At 44.8% G+C, this 14304-nt stretch overlaps 1 protein-coding gene across 5 annotated transcripts in view; it reads left to right on the plus strand.

Annotated features, from left to right (window-relative positions):
- hipk3a (homeodomain interacting protein kinase 3a) overlaps positions 1–14304 on the plus strand; it is a 231524-nt gene that overhangs the window by 190578 nt on the left and 26642 nt on the right. For all 5 annotated transcript variants that reach the window (XM_059976150.1, XM_059976154.1, XM_059976151.1 and 2 more), the window contains 4 exons: positions 1236–1420; positions 5351–5510; positions 9126–9249; positions 13839–13960. In XM_059976150.1, coding sequence (XP_059832133.1) covers positions 1236–1420; positions 5351–5510; positions 9126–9249; positions 13839–13960 — 591 coding nt within the window. The remainder of the gene's footprint in view (positions 1–1235; positions 1421–5350; positions 5511–9125; positions 9250–13838; positions 13961–14304) is intronic.

Here is a 14304-nt window from a genome sequence, read left to right on the forward strand (position 1 = left end):
GATAAGCTTAAAAACACACACCACCAGACACAAGGATCAATAAAGATGAGCTCTCGATTTCATAATCTACTTCATGGTGACCCTTGCACCTTGTTTGTCTGCCTGCATTACATTTTCTCTATAACTAACACTTTATTCTACATTCTGTAATCGCTTTTCTCATTGTACCACCACTTCATCTCTACTCTATGGTTACTGGTGCCTAATGGAATGTAATCTACCTCCTCTTGCAGTTCGTTCCAAATTCTCACCATCGTCTGTATGGAAAAATTTACCCCTCAGATATTTAAACTCCTTTCCTCTCACCTTAATCACGAGGTCCTAAAATCGCCACCTTAGAAAAAAGTAACTGTTTATCCCATCTATTCTCACTGATCTTTTCCCACAATCTATGGACTCTTCAAGGACTCTTCATCTCATGCTCTTGATATTTATTGTCTATTTATTTATTATTATTATTTCTTTCTTTTTGTATATATATACAGTCTTCTGCACTCTGGTTGGACACAGTTGGGCAATCTTTCATTGATTTTATTATGGTTATTATTCTATAGATTTATTGAATGTGCACCCAAAAAATGAATCTCAGGGTTGTTTATGGTGACATACTTGTACTTTGTGAACTTTGAACTTATTTGAATGCATGCAGTATACGGAATAAGGTAGGTGATCTTGTAGTGCAGTTAGAGACTGGCAGGCATAAAACTGTAGGCATCTCTGAGTCGTGGCTGATTAAAGATCATAGTTAAGAGCTTAACATCCAAAGATACACAATCTATCGAAAGGACAGTCAGGTAAGCAGAGGGATGACATGGCTCTGCTGGTAAAAAAGGAAATCAGATCTATAGAGAGAGGTACATAGGATTGGAAGATGCAGAATCCTTGTGGACAGAGTTCCCTGCAGAGGGCTGTAGACTCAGCCTGCTCCAGAATGGGGACTAGCCTCCTCACCGTCAATGGCATCTTCTCATTATGGCCATGAGGGAAGAGCTACAGGAGCTTGAAGACATGCTCAATCAACGTTTTAGGAACAGCTTCTTCCCTTTTGCCATCATAACATCACCTTGCTATTTAGTTTTCTTTTTGCACTACTTATCTAATTCTGATTTTTACTGTATTGTGACTAGTAATATTCTATGTATTGCACTGTACTGTTGCAAAACCACAAATGTTACATATGTCAGTGATAATAAGCCTGATTCTAGTTCTTAGTTTAATGTGCCTTCTGGCCTTAGGTGAACATGGTGTTGGATTTGGAGGGAAGTGACCTGCAGGCGGAGAAGGCAGACCGCATGGAGTTTGTCAGTCTGTTGAAGAAGATGTTGCTGATTGACGCTGAGAAGAGGATCACTCCGGTGGAGGCGATGAGCCATCCCTTTGTGGCCATGCAGCATCTACTGGACTTTCCACACAGCAACCAGTAGGTCCCTCTCTCGTCGATCCCAAGGGAATGGTTAACAGGCCCCTCGGCCAATTCATCCAAGCAACCACATCTAACATAATCCCATTTGCCTATGTTTGGCCTATATCCCTCTAAACTTACATGGTAGCACAGCAATGATCACAATGCTTTAAAATGCCAATGATCGTGATTGGGGTTCAATTTCCACTGCAGTCAGTAAGGAGTCTGTACCTTCTGCCCGTGACTTTGTGTGTTCCCTCAGGATGCTCTGGTTTCCTCTCACATTCCAAAGATACATGATTAGGGTTAGTAAGTTGTGGGCATGCTATGTTGGCACTGGAAACATGGTGATGCTTCCAGGCTGTCCCCAGCACAGCCTCAGACTGTGTTGGTCAACGCAGATGACACATATCACTGTATCTTTTGATGTATATGTGACAACTAAAGCTAATCTTTCCATGAACCTATCCAAAGTGTCTTTTAAGCATGGTTATTGTCCCTGCCTCAACCACTTCCTCTGGCAGCTCATCCCATATACCCAACACCCTCTGTATGTGCAACGCATACTACTAAATGCTAGAGGAACTCAGCAGATCGGGCAACATCTATGGAAATGAATATGCTGTCGACATTTCAGGCCGACACCCTTCTTCAGGATTGGAAAGTGGGGGAAAGCAGGATTGGAAAGTCGGGATAAGAAGATGGGAGGAGTGGAAAGAGGACAAGCTGGAAGGTGATAGTGAAGCCAAGTGGGTGGGGGAGCGGGATGAAGAAGCTGGGAGGTGATAGGTGGGAAGGGTAAAGGATTGGAGAACAAGGAATCTGATAGGAGAGGAGAGTGGGAGAAAGGGAAGGAGGAAGGGCACTGGTGAAGTGACAGGCAGGTTGGTGGTTGTCCGTCAAGGCCAGTGAGACAGGAAACCTGTGCAGGACAGTTTTTAAAGTGGAAAAGCCGTTGCATTGGGGAAGTTCCACTCTCTCGACATCAGAAGGCTGGGTACAATGGTAGGAACAAGCGTTACAAACTGGGGTCTTCCTTGGTTGCAGTGGATGGCCATGATGTCTTCTGTGTCTTGTCATGTCCTTTTCTCTCCAGGAGCATTGTAGAACTGCCTTCCTAGCCATTGGACCTTACTGTAGATCTCATCCACCCAGTCCGCCAGAGCTGACTTTGCATGCCCCTCTTTCACCAGGGCATGAGGCTCACCAGCTACCCTCACCTGATTTAGCCTGCTTGTTGAAGCAGTATACTGGGGTGTTGTTACTGTCAGGCAGATGAGGAGAAGAGGTAAAGAGCAGAGTGGGAAATTGGAGAAGAGGGAACAGGAAGGGGAAAACTATTACCAGAAGGAGAAATCAGTGTTCTCTGTATGAAAAAGTTGCCCATCAGATCTTTCTTAAATTCCACCCCCCCACACCAACCTTAATTTATTTTTTATTTATTTTAGTTTGAGATACAGCGCAATAAAAAGCCCTTCTGACCCAATGGGCCCAATAACTCCCATGTGACCAGTTAACCCACTAACACGCACCTCAATCCCATGCTTTCTGGTTTTGATTCCCTTCCGTGGGAAAAAGACAGAGTGCATTCATCCTATACGTGGGCTTGTGCCCTGCCGAAACATCATGGCTGTTGGCCAGTCTTTGAATCGTTCAAATGTAACCTGCTGCAGTCTGCATGCTGGAGTTGAGTTAATTATTTACCTCGGAGAGCAACTTACCTGCTACAGCATGTTATCAAGCTCAAATGCTTTTCACAAACCTACCGTTACGCAGATCAGGGAATGGTTGGATAGTTTTCTCCAGGATCATAGGAGAATGAGGGGAGATATTTGATAGAGGAGTACAAAATTATGACAGATTGGTAAATGAAAACAGGATTTTTTTTTCCACTGAGTTTGAGTGAGACTAGAACTAGGTGCCATGGGTTAAGCACGAATGGTCAGATATTGAATGGGAAACGGGCAACAAAGTATTTTAGTGGTTAGCAGAACACTTTACAGCCCCAGTGACATGGGTTCAATTCCCGCCATTGCCTGTGAGGTGTTTGTACGTTCTTCTGGTGACTGTGTGGGTTTCCTCCAGGTGCTCCAGTTTCTTCCCACAGTCCAAATACATACCAGTTCATAGGTCAATTGGTCATTGTAAATTGTCCTGTAAGTCGGCCAGCGTTAAAACTGGACAGCGTGACTCGGAGGGCCAGAAGGACCTGTTCGACACTGTATTGCAATAAACAATAAATAATAGGGAACTTCTTCACTCAGTAGGTGGTGAAAGTGTAGAACAAGCTGCTGCTGAAAGCAGTAAATCTAGGTTCGGTTTAATGATTAGAGATTAAAGGTTACTTTTATTTGTCTCGTGTACATTGGAACACTGAAACGTGTCTTTTTGCATGAATGATCAACTAAGTCAGAGGAGAGCTGAGGGCTTGCCCGCGAAGATCACTGCACTTCCGACCCCAACATACCATACCTACAACTTACTAACCCCACATATGTCTTTGGAATGTGGGAGGAAACCGGAGCATTTGGAGAAAACGCACACACGCACAAGCACAAACAGGCACACACTTTATTAGGTACACCTGTACACTTGCTCATTATTGCAAATATCAGTCAATCGTGTGGCAGCAGCTCAATGCATAAAAGCATGCTGACATGATCAAGAGGTTCAGTTGTTGTTCAAACCAAACATCAGAATGAGGAAGAAATGTGATCAAAGTGACTTTGACTGTGGAGTGATTGTTGGTGCCAGACAGGGTGTGTTTGAGTATCTCAGAAAATGCTGATCTCCTGGTATTTTCATGCACAACAGTCTCTAGAGTTTATAGAGAATGGTGCGATAAACAAAAACATCCACTGAGCAGCATTTCTGTGTGTGAAAATGCCTCAGTAATGAGACAGCTCAGAGGTGAATGGATAGACTGGTTCAAGCTGACAGGAAAGTGACAGTAGCTCAGATAACCACATGGTACAAGTGTGGTGTGCAGGGGAGTATCTTTGAACACACAACTCGTCAAACCTTGAAGTGAATGGGCTACAGCTGCAGAAGCCAGTGAACGTACACCCAGTGGCCACTTTGTTAGGTACAGGAAGTGCACAATAAAGTGGCCAGTGAGAGAAGAGGCCTCTTACACACAGTGGCGGGGATCAAACCTTGATTCATCAATGCTGGTGCTATGAAGCGATTGTGCTAATTGCTATACTACCATGCAGTCCGTTTGTAAGACTTAAGAGAAGTTTTACTGGTTACATGGATGGGAAGAGTTTCAAGGTTTGAAGGGATGTGGTTCGGGTGCAGGTAGCTGGGACTGGGCAGAAAATCAAACCAGCATGGTTTGTTCTGTGCTGTATTGCTCTATGACTGTAAATCTATGAATTTTCCCCTGCGCTGTGGGTGTTTTTGATACAAATTCAAGGGAGTTACTGTGCTTAGGATGTGGGAAAATGAAATGGAATAATTGTAAGTGGGTCAGTGCAGACTCACTGGGCCGAAGGGCCTGTGTCTCTGCTGTGTGATTAAATAGCAGAATTTATTTATTTCTGTTTATGGAGATACAGCATGGCAACAGGCTGTTCTTGCCTAATGAAACCAATTACACCCATGTGACTAATTGACTAGTTAAGCTACTAACTCATACATATTTGGATGGTAAGTGGCAACCAGGGCATGTGTAGGATCCCACATGGTCATGGGAGAACATGCAAACTCCTGACTGACAGTGGTGGGAATTGAACCCTGGGCAGTGGTACTATAAACCCTTAGGACAGAGGTGGAATAGGAAATGGTCAGCTAGGGATTGACTCCGTGGGCTGAATGGCATTTTTCTGTGGCAAAAACTCCATTTCCTTCTTATTCAAGAGTGATACGTTTGAGTGGGAGGTGGGTGCGCTGTGACATGAGTACACGACTCGGGCAAGTAACCACCTGCGTGTTTCTCTCCCTCAGCGTCAAATCCTGTTTCCACATAATGGATGTCTGCAGATGGAGGCCAAGCTTGTACGACATGATAAACCGCAATAAGATGCCATTCGTGAGAGCTGTTGCCTCGAACAACACAGCAAACCTGACAGTGGCTTTCAATAAAATGGGCTCAGTACCCAGCCAGGTAAAGGAAGAGATTGCATCCTTCCAAATCAGAGTGAGTGTGAGGAGGATGGAATTTGTAGAACTACCTGTATACGTTTCCTCCTGTCTCCTCATTGCTACCATCGGGAAGTGGGTACAGAAATCTTAGGTCCTACACACCAGGTTCAGGAACAGTTATTACCCACCAAGCAGCCGGCTCCTGAACCTGCACCAACAACTTCAGTCACCCCAACACTAAACTGATTCCACAACCCATGGAGTCACTTTCCAGGACTCAGTATGTTCTCAGTATTATTGATTTACTTTTTGATTATTTGCATGATTTGTGCTCTTTTGCACATTAGGTGTTTGATAGATTTTGTTACGAATAGTTTTGGGTGTGGAGTGGATGAATCCAGGACCAGAGGGCAGAGCCTCAGAATAGAAGGATGTCACTTTAAAACAGGTGTGAGGAGGAATTTCTTTAGCCAGAGGGTGGTGAATCTGTGGAAATCATTGACACAGGCAGCTATGATGGTCAAGTCATCAGGTATATTTAAAGCAGAGGTTGGTAAGTTCTAGATTAGTAAGGGCGCCAAAAGATAAAGGGGAGAAGACGAGAATGGGGTTGAGAGAGATAATAAATCAGCCAATGTGGAATGGCAGACCAGTCTTGATGGGCCGAATGGTTTAACTCAGTTCTTATGTCTTTTAGTCTTATGGTCGTTCTCAAGGATTCTATTGTATTTCTAAATTTTCCTGTGAATGCCCACAAGAAAAAGAATCTCAAGGTTGTATATGGTGATGTATACATACTTTGATAATAAATTTATTTTGAACATTGAACACGGGATGAGTTGCACTGGACAGGCTGAGACAGCTTCTGGAGGAGAATGTATATAAATATTCAAAGACTGAGGAAACAAGAATCGCATGATAAAACCATCTCCCTGCCGTACTGAGAAACTCTGGCACTCCAAAAGAATTGGCGATGTGTGGCCTCTTTTGACTGAAATTCTCAGGACCTTATCATGCTATTCATGTTGTCTGTGGGTTCTTCCAGCAGCCTGGGCAATTCATTGTAGTAAATTCAGATCTATTTGTTTATCACATGTACATCAAACCATACAGTGAAATTCATTGTTTGTGTTAACAACAACAAAACCTAAAGACTTGTTGGGGTCAGCACACATTCCGGCAACAGCATAGCATTCCCACAATGTTTATCAGAGCATCACAAGCCACAGCAGCAAAGCACCCCCCACCCCCCTCTCTCCCTCCATCTCCCTCTCCCTCTCTCTCTCCCCCTCTCTCCCTCTCCCCCTCCCCCCCCCCCTCTCTCTCACACCCCCACGCAGCGTCCAGGCCTCAAGCTCCTGAGCCACACCCAGACTTGCAGACATCAGGCCTCTGACCTCCAGACAAGCCCGATACAGAGTCTTTGCCCTTCAAGCCTGTACCCCTGGACTCACCAAGCCCTGGACTTCGACCTTCAGCTATACCCTACCATCTTTGCTGACCTCTGGGGATTGACCCCAGGAATTGTTGATCATGGAAAATGAGGAATTAAAGATTTTTTAATCATCCATGTGCTTATCTAGGAGTTTCTTAAATTTTCCTAATGTCTTAAATGCGTCTACCACCACCCCTGGCAGGGTGTTGCACACATGTACCACTATGTGGAAAAAACTTAGCTCTGACATTGTCCCTATATGTGTATACACAATTATAATACTTCCCACTGTACTGCTGCTACTAAACTACAAATTTTATGACATATGCCAATGATAGTAAACTGGATTCTGAATAAAGAGTAACAAAGTTCTCCCAGCATCAGACTTCCTCTTGGTCAGTGTACTAAAACAGATAATCACGTTAATAGCAGCTCTCTGTAACAAATTGGCTGCTACCAGTTGCCTTAAATTGGCTATAAATTGCTTTGTGCTGCTGAGATGATTTAAGAGATGTTTGGACATGCAGTCATTTCTTTATATGGCTCAGAGTCAAATTTAGTCTCAAAATTTTGTTTGGAGCCCCTTAGGTTGTTTGGCCTTGTCACTAGCCTCACAAACTTCACATCTCAGGAGTGCTGAGCCCTACAGCTGATTGTAGAAGCAGTTTTAGTGTTGAGCGTGGAGGATGTGGTGACTGTTTTGATATGAGCGCCGAACGTGGCAATGCTCACATAGGCTTTCCATACATTGCTCGATTGCGCCACCTTGTGTTGAGTAGTGGATCATTCAGACCCTGTGTCTTAACTGAGGGAACACACAGGTGGAATTCTTCCTTAGCCCTACCTGTGCAAATGCCTTGTCTAAGTCAAGTCAAAATCCAGTTTATTGTCATGTGCACAAGTATGTGTATGCACAGATGCAATGAGAAACGTACTTGCAGCAGCGCGTGTATATACAAACACACACACATGCTGGAGGAACTCAGTAGATCAGGCAGCATTTGTGGAGAGGAATAAAGGGCCGATGTTTTGGGCCAAGACTTGTGTTTATAAGTGTTCAAAGCTCCAATTTTATTTTTTATATAATCTTTATAATTGTTCAATGCTGTTTTTTGTTGCATGTCACACCCTAATCAACACACCACAACAAATTCCAAATACTTGTAAATGTATTTGGCAAATAAAGTTGATTCTTCATTAGGGTTAGGGCACATGGCATCATATAAGCATCAATCACAAGAAAAATTGTGTTAAACATAATTATACACATTTTTAACATAACTAGAACAAAAAAATGAAGTCTACTTTCGTACAAAGTGGTCATAGCGTTGCTAAATTGTGGTGATTAGGGTTTTTCCAGTCAACTCAAGGAACCGAATGGTTGAAGGGAATAGTTGTAGCTCTTCTTGAACTTGGTGAACTGGGACTTCGGGCTTCTGCACCTCCTGCCTGATGGTAGCTGTGAGGAGACGGAGACGGCATGACTGTGTATTTCTAGCGCTTCTGTTTCTATTTATTTCTGTTTTATTTATATTACTTATTTTATTTAGCAGTACAGTGCGGAATAGATCCTTCCGGCCTTACGAGCCACACCACCAGCAGCCTTCAACAAGCCCGACTTAGCACTAACTGACCAGTTAACCTACCAGGTACATCTAGAAACCGGGAGGAAACTGGAACATCCAGGAAAACCCATGTGTTTCACAGGGAAGGGCGTGCAGAGAGTCCTTGCAGAAAATGCTGGGGTTAAATTGTGAACTCCAATGCCTCAATCTGTAATAAGGTCACACTAACAGCCACACTAAAAAGAGACTTATTTCCAGTTCTCTAAAATGTCTCGTGACCACAATGCCCCAAAGCACTGTGTAGTCAGTGATGTGTGCACAGAACATAGAACAGTACAGCACAGTATAAGCCTTTCAGCCCATGGTGTTGTGCCGATCCTTAAACACCAATCTAACCCTTCCCTCCCAGATAGTTTTTCATTTCTGTAATGTGTTCTGTGACATATTTTGATAATGTCATCATCTCACCAGTACACGAAATGAAACTGCCATAATTTGATAATGATCACATAAACACAAGAGATGCTGTAGATACTGAAAATCCAGAGTAATCCACACAAAATGCTGGAAGAGCTTCGCAGGTCAGGCAGCATCTATGGGGCAGGAGCAGGAGATTAACTGTGCTCTCTTCATTCAGCATCTACCACCATCTGGAGCATCCCTAGTACACCAGGGGATTCCGATGCAGTCTGGAGCTGCTCAGTTTGGCTGCAATGAATCCTTCCAGCAGACGCTTATCCTGTGTCCACAAACACTTCAAGGTAAGAGGGGCAAAACGGAGGATGGGTATATCTGTGTGCTGGCTCGGAGTGCTCAATCTAATCTGAACCACGGCTATGAATTCAGTTTTGTAGACTCTGTGTTCATGTTCTGAGTGTTATTTGTTTACTTTCAATTGTTTGCACGATTTGTTCTTTTCTTTGCAAATTGAGTGACAGGTTTTGTTATGTGTGGTTTTTTTAATGGATTCTATTTGGTTTCTTTATTTTGTGGCTGCTTGTAAGGAGACAAATCTCAAAGTCACCTTGATAATAAATGTAGTTTGAACTGTCAGCTGTTCAGCTTGTGCCTGACAGGGTCTCTCCAAAGTGTCAGAGGTAACTCTGGAAAGGTGATTGGGAGTACAATATGAAGGGGAGGAATATTCAGGATATTTGGGAGAGGGGATGTTGGGATAATTGGATTCGTTCCTCCCCACCCATCGTGCTGCTCCCCTTTCCATTCTGTTACCCCCCCCCCCCCCCAGAGGAGAGTCTACCTCTTGCACTATGTTTCCTTTAACTTGCGGGTGGTGGGGGGGTCTAGGACCAGAGGTCATTGGGTAAATGTGTAGGTTGATATGCTTATTTTCTATTTTTTGTTGTATTTGATAGTTTTTTGATGATTTAACTCTTCTTGGGCTTCCATCCGGGTACAGGTATCAGTTATAACCGCTGTTTTGATAACAAACTCTGCCGTCTTCATCAGATACGATGCCTGGGCATGTCTAGTTCAGTGGTATTTACACCCCCGTAGTCTATCCTTCCTGATTGGTTAGTCCTCATCCATTACGGTTTCCGCTCTCCCACCTTGCTTATAATTGAATTCCAGTTCTTTCTTAGAGCGAGACCTTGGTCTTTGTTAGAAGTTTTTTCTTCTAGTTTTATTTCTGTGGCTTCTTTTACCAGGTGGACCCAAAAACTGTTGGCATGGCACAGCAGTTTTTTGCCATCGAAGCTAATCCTCTGGCCATTGCGAATGCAGTGTTCTGCTACCACCAATTTCTCTGGGTAATTCAAACAGATACACCTCACGTGCTCCTTGATGTGGGTTTCCACCGTGCATCCCGTCTGGTTTATATTCACTGCGCCACATTCACAGGGAATCCTGTTAAGGCCAACCAACCCGAGTCCCAGGTCATCTTTGGTGGCTGTTTTTGTTGAGTTACAAGTCAGTGTGAGTAGGCTTCCAATAGACGCCATGTCTGAGCCTACCATTCGGCCTCTGTTGTATTAGAATGCCCAGGAATGGGAGACAACAATTCTTCTCCATCTCCATTGTAAATTGAATGTTTGGGTGTATACTGTTCAAATGGTCGTGGAACTGTTGGAGTGCCTGGAGTCCATGAGGCCACACTATGAAAGTATCATTGACGTATCCGAAGAAATTTACGACGGAGTTGGAGAATTGTTGCCTCACATTCCTGGACACTCTAATACAACAGAAACTGAACAGTAGCCTCAGACATGGCATCTACTCACATGGATTTGTACCTGAACAATAACAGCCACCAGCATGCTTCCCAACATAGAGCAGTTCTATTTTGGACCTGGATAGTCTGCCTGAGGAAGTAAGATGTTTATGCTTGACGTTTCTACAAAATGGCTACAATGTAAAGGAAACCAGTTGGGCCTTTAAAAGAGCCAATGGAAAAACCAGGAAACATTATAACGAGGAGGAAGCTGTTGCTACTGTTGTCTTCCCTATAGTTCCACTGTTGGATAAGCCGCCAGGACCGGATGAGATGTACCCCGGGCTACTGTGGGAGGCGAGGGAGGAGATTGCTGAGCCTCTGGCGGTGATCTTTGCATCATCAATGGGGACGGGAGAGGTTCCGGAGGATTGGAGGTTTGCGGATGTTGTTCCGTTATTCAAGAAAGGGAGCAGAGATAGCCCAGGAAATTAATGACGTGGATGAGGAAGTGGAGGGATGGGTTAATAAATTTGCTGATGACACAAAGGTTGGGGGTGTTATAGATAGTGTGGAGGGCAGAGATTACAGCAGGACATTGATAGGATGCAAAACCGGGCTGAGAAGTGGCAGATGGAGTTCAACCCAAATAAGTGTGAGGTGGTTTGTTTTGGTAGGTCAAGTATGATGGCGGAGTATAGTATTAATGGCAAGGTGGAGGATCAGAGGGATCTTGGGCTTCGAGTCCATAGGACACTCAAAACTGCTGCACAGGTTGACTCTGTGGTTAAGAAGGCATATGGTGCATTGGCCTTCATCAACTGTGGGATTGAGTTTAAGAATGGAGAGGTAACGTTACTGCTTTATCGGACCCTAGTCAGACTCCGCTTGGAGTACTTTGCTCAGTTCAGGTCACTTCACTACAGGAAACTATAGAAAGGATGCAGAGGAGATTTACAAGGATGTTGCCTGGATTTGGGACCATGCCCTATGAGAATAGGTTGACTGAACTTGGCCTTTTCTTCTTAGAGTAACGGAGGATGAGAGGTGACCTGATAGAGGTGTATAAGATGATGAAAGGCATTGATTATGTGGATAGTCAGAGGCTTTGTCCCAGGGCTGAAATAGCTGACACGCGGGGGCAGTTTTAAGGTGCTTGGAAGTAGGTACAGAGGGGATGTCAGGCGTGAATTTTTTACGCAGAGAGTAGTGAGTGCGTGGAATGAACTGCCAGTGACGGTGGTGGAGGCAGATACAATAGGATCTTTTAAGAAACTCCTGGACAGGTACATGGAGCTTAGAAAAATAGAGAGATATGGGTAACCCTAGGTAATTTCTAAAGTAAGGACATGTTTGGCACAGCTTTGTGGGCCGAAGGCCCTGTATTGTGCTGTAGGTTTTCTATGTTTCTGGAAGGATCGCCAGAATCCTGAAGAAATACTGGTTTAGTACCATTGACAGACCCTTAAGGAAACTCTAATCACAGTTTATGCTGGTCAGATGACCTGGGACACAGGTTGGCTGGCGTTTATAGGATTCCCTGTGAATGCAGAGCAGCGTATATCACCTAGATGGGTCACACAATGGAAACCCGCATCAAGGAGCACAGGAGGTGCATCCGTTTGGGTTACACAGAGAAATCAGCGGTAGCAGAACACTGCATTCGCAATGGTCACAGGACTGAATTTGACAGCACAAAACCACTGTGCCACACCATAGTTTATTCGTCTACATACCAGGAAAGCACTAGCATTTTAAAAAAATTATTACATATTGCAATGTACTGCTGTTGCAAAACAACATATTTCATGACATATGCCAGTGATATTAAACCTGTTACTGATTCTGATTAGTAAGGGAGTCAAGGGTTATGGGAGGAACACAGGAGAATGGGGTTCAGAGGGATAATAAACCAGCCAGGATGGAATGGTGGGGCAAAATGAATGGGCTGAATGGTCTAATTCTGCTCCTATGTCTTATGGTCCTAACCCTCATACCATCATCCTCCTTCCCCTCACTATACCTAGCTTCCCCAGTCCCCTCCCCCATCCCCGCCATTTCCTCCCCTCCTGCATAATTATCCTCCCTCCTCTATCACTCAGCACCCCTCCCCCACCATATACCACCACCCTCTCTCCCATACTGTTCCTATTGACTCCACACTGTTTCCCAACAGCACTACTAGACCGCGTCTTTTCTGTTATGGAGATCCAGAGCCTGCAGGTGATAGAATTTGGAGTATTGTGAACGGTTTTAAAGATCAGTTTTACTTGTCACAGCTACATCAAAACATTTAGTGAAATGTGTTGCTTTGCATCTACGACCATGTAGTCCAAGAATGTGCTGGTGGCTGGCCACCGGAGTCCTCGATGCAGGACCACTCTTCCACGTTGTCCTTCCTCTCCCAGGCACGAGGTGTCTGTTACGTAGATAGATCCACCGAGAATCTGACGCCCAAGAGGCAACAGATTCATCTTTAAGGGGAATTTAAAGTATTTTGTCTCTTTATGTGGACAGTCTCATGAAAGATCCTACCCACCCTGCTCATGGACTGTTTGTCCCACTCCCATCAGGGAGGAGGCTACATAGCATCCACACCAGGACCACCAGACTCAAAAACCACTACTTCCCCAAGCAGTAAGAGTGATCAACATCTCCACCCACTGACACACCCTCTACACCACCCAACCACCACATCATTTCCTGTCAGTCACCTTATGTACAGACACTCCTCTGCCTAGCATCACTTTATCAACATATATAAGCTATCTTGTGTATTTAAATTTATTGTGTTGTCGCACGCAATGCGCTACTAAAGAAACACACGGAGGCAGAGAGAGCTGAACTCAGAATGCTGTTACTGATTCAAAATCGGGCGCTTAAATCTCCCCTCCCATGGGCCCCTGCGACCCGCGGGGTGGACGTGACGTCAGACTGTCCCCGGAAGGTCCGCCCCAGGCGGGTAGTTCCAAACGTGCTACCACATGTCTGTCCGCGGCTCCCAGTGGCGGTTCGAGTCCTGCATGTGCGGGCCGCCACACCGTTTTTTATTATTGTGTTCTTTATCTTATTTTTGGTGCTGCATCGGATCTGGAGTAACTGTTATTTTTTTCTCCTTCATACTTGTGTGCTGGAAATGAACGTTAAACAATCTTGACTCTGGAATCTCTGTGTCGGCAGGCATCCCAGGTAACCCCGGTAAACGCACAGGATTTTCGGTCCGGATGGACAACGCCGTGCCTCTCGCAACACAGGCTCCAACCATGCAGCCGCTCCACCTGCGGCCCGGAGTACTGGCCCAGGTTTGTGCTTCCATTCCGTTTGTAGCGCCGGGCAGTAGATACTGTCACTGAGGCACATCCACGTGGCAGAGGTGATGCCTACGTCATTGGGTCAGAATTCTACGAAGACTTACGGCAACGGTTCCACAAGGCAGTTCACCATTACCTTCGTAAGGACTGTTAGGGTTAGGCAGTAAACACCGGCCTTGTCATTCTGTGATTGAGTAAAGTACTCAACAGTTATAATATCAGTCGTCCATGGTAGTGTGGCAGTCAGCGCGATGCTCCTACAGCTCAGGGCATCAGAGTTTGGAGTTCAGTTCTGGCGTCCTCTGTAAGAAAGTTTTCCTTCCCGTGGACATGTG

This window comes from Hypanus sabinus, chromosome 7 (assembly GCF_030144855.1).
Source record: "Hypanus sabinus isolate sHypSab1 chromosome 7, sHypSab1.hap1, whole genome shotgun sequence".
In the NCBI taxonomy this organism is placed as follows: Eukaryota; Metazoa; Chordata; class Chondrichthyes; order Myliobatiformes; family Dasyatidae; genus Hypanus; species Hypanus sabinus.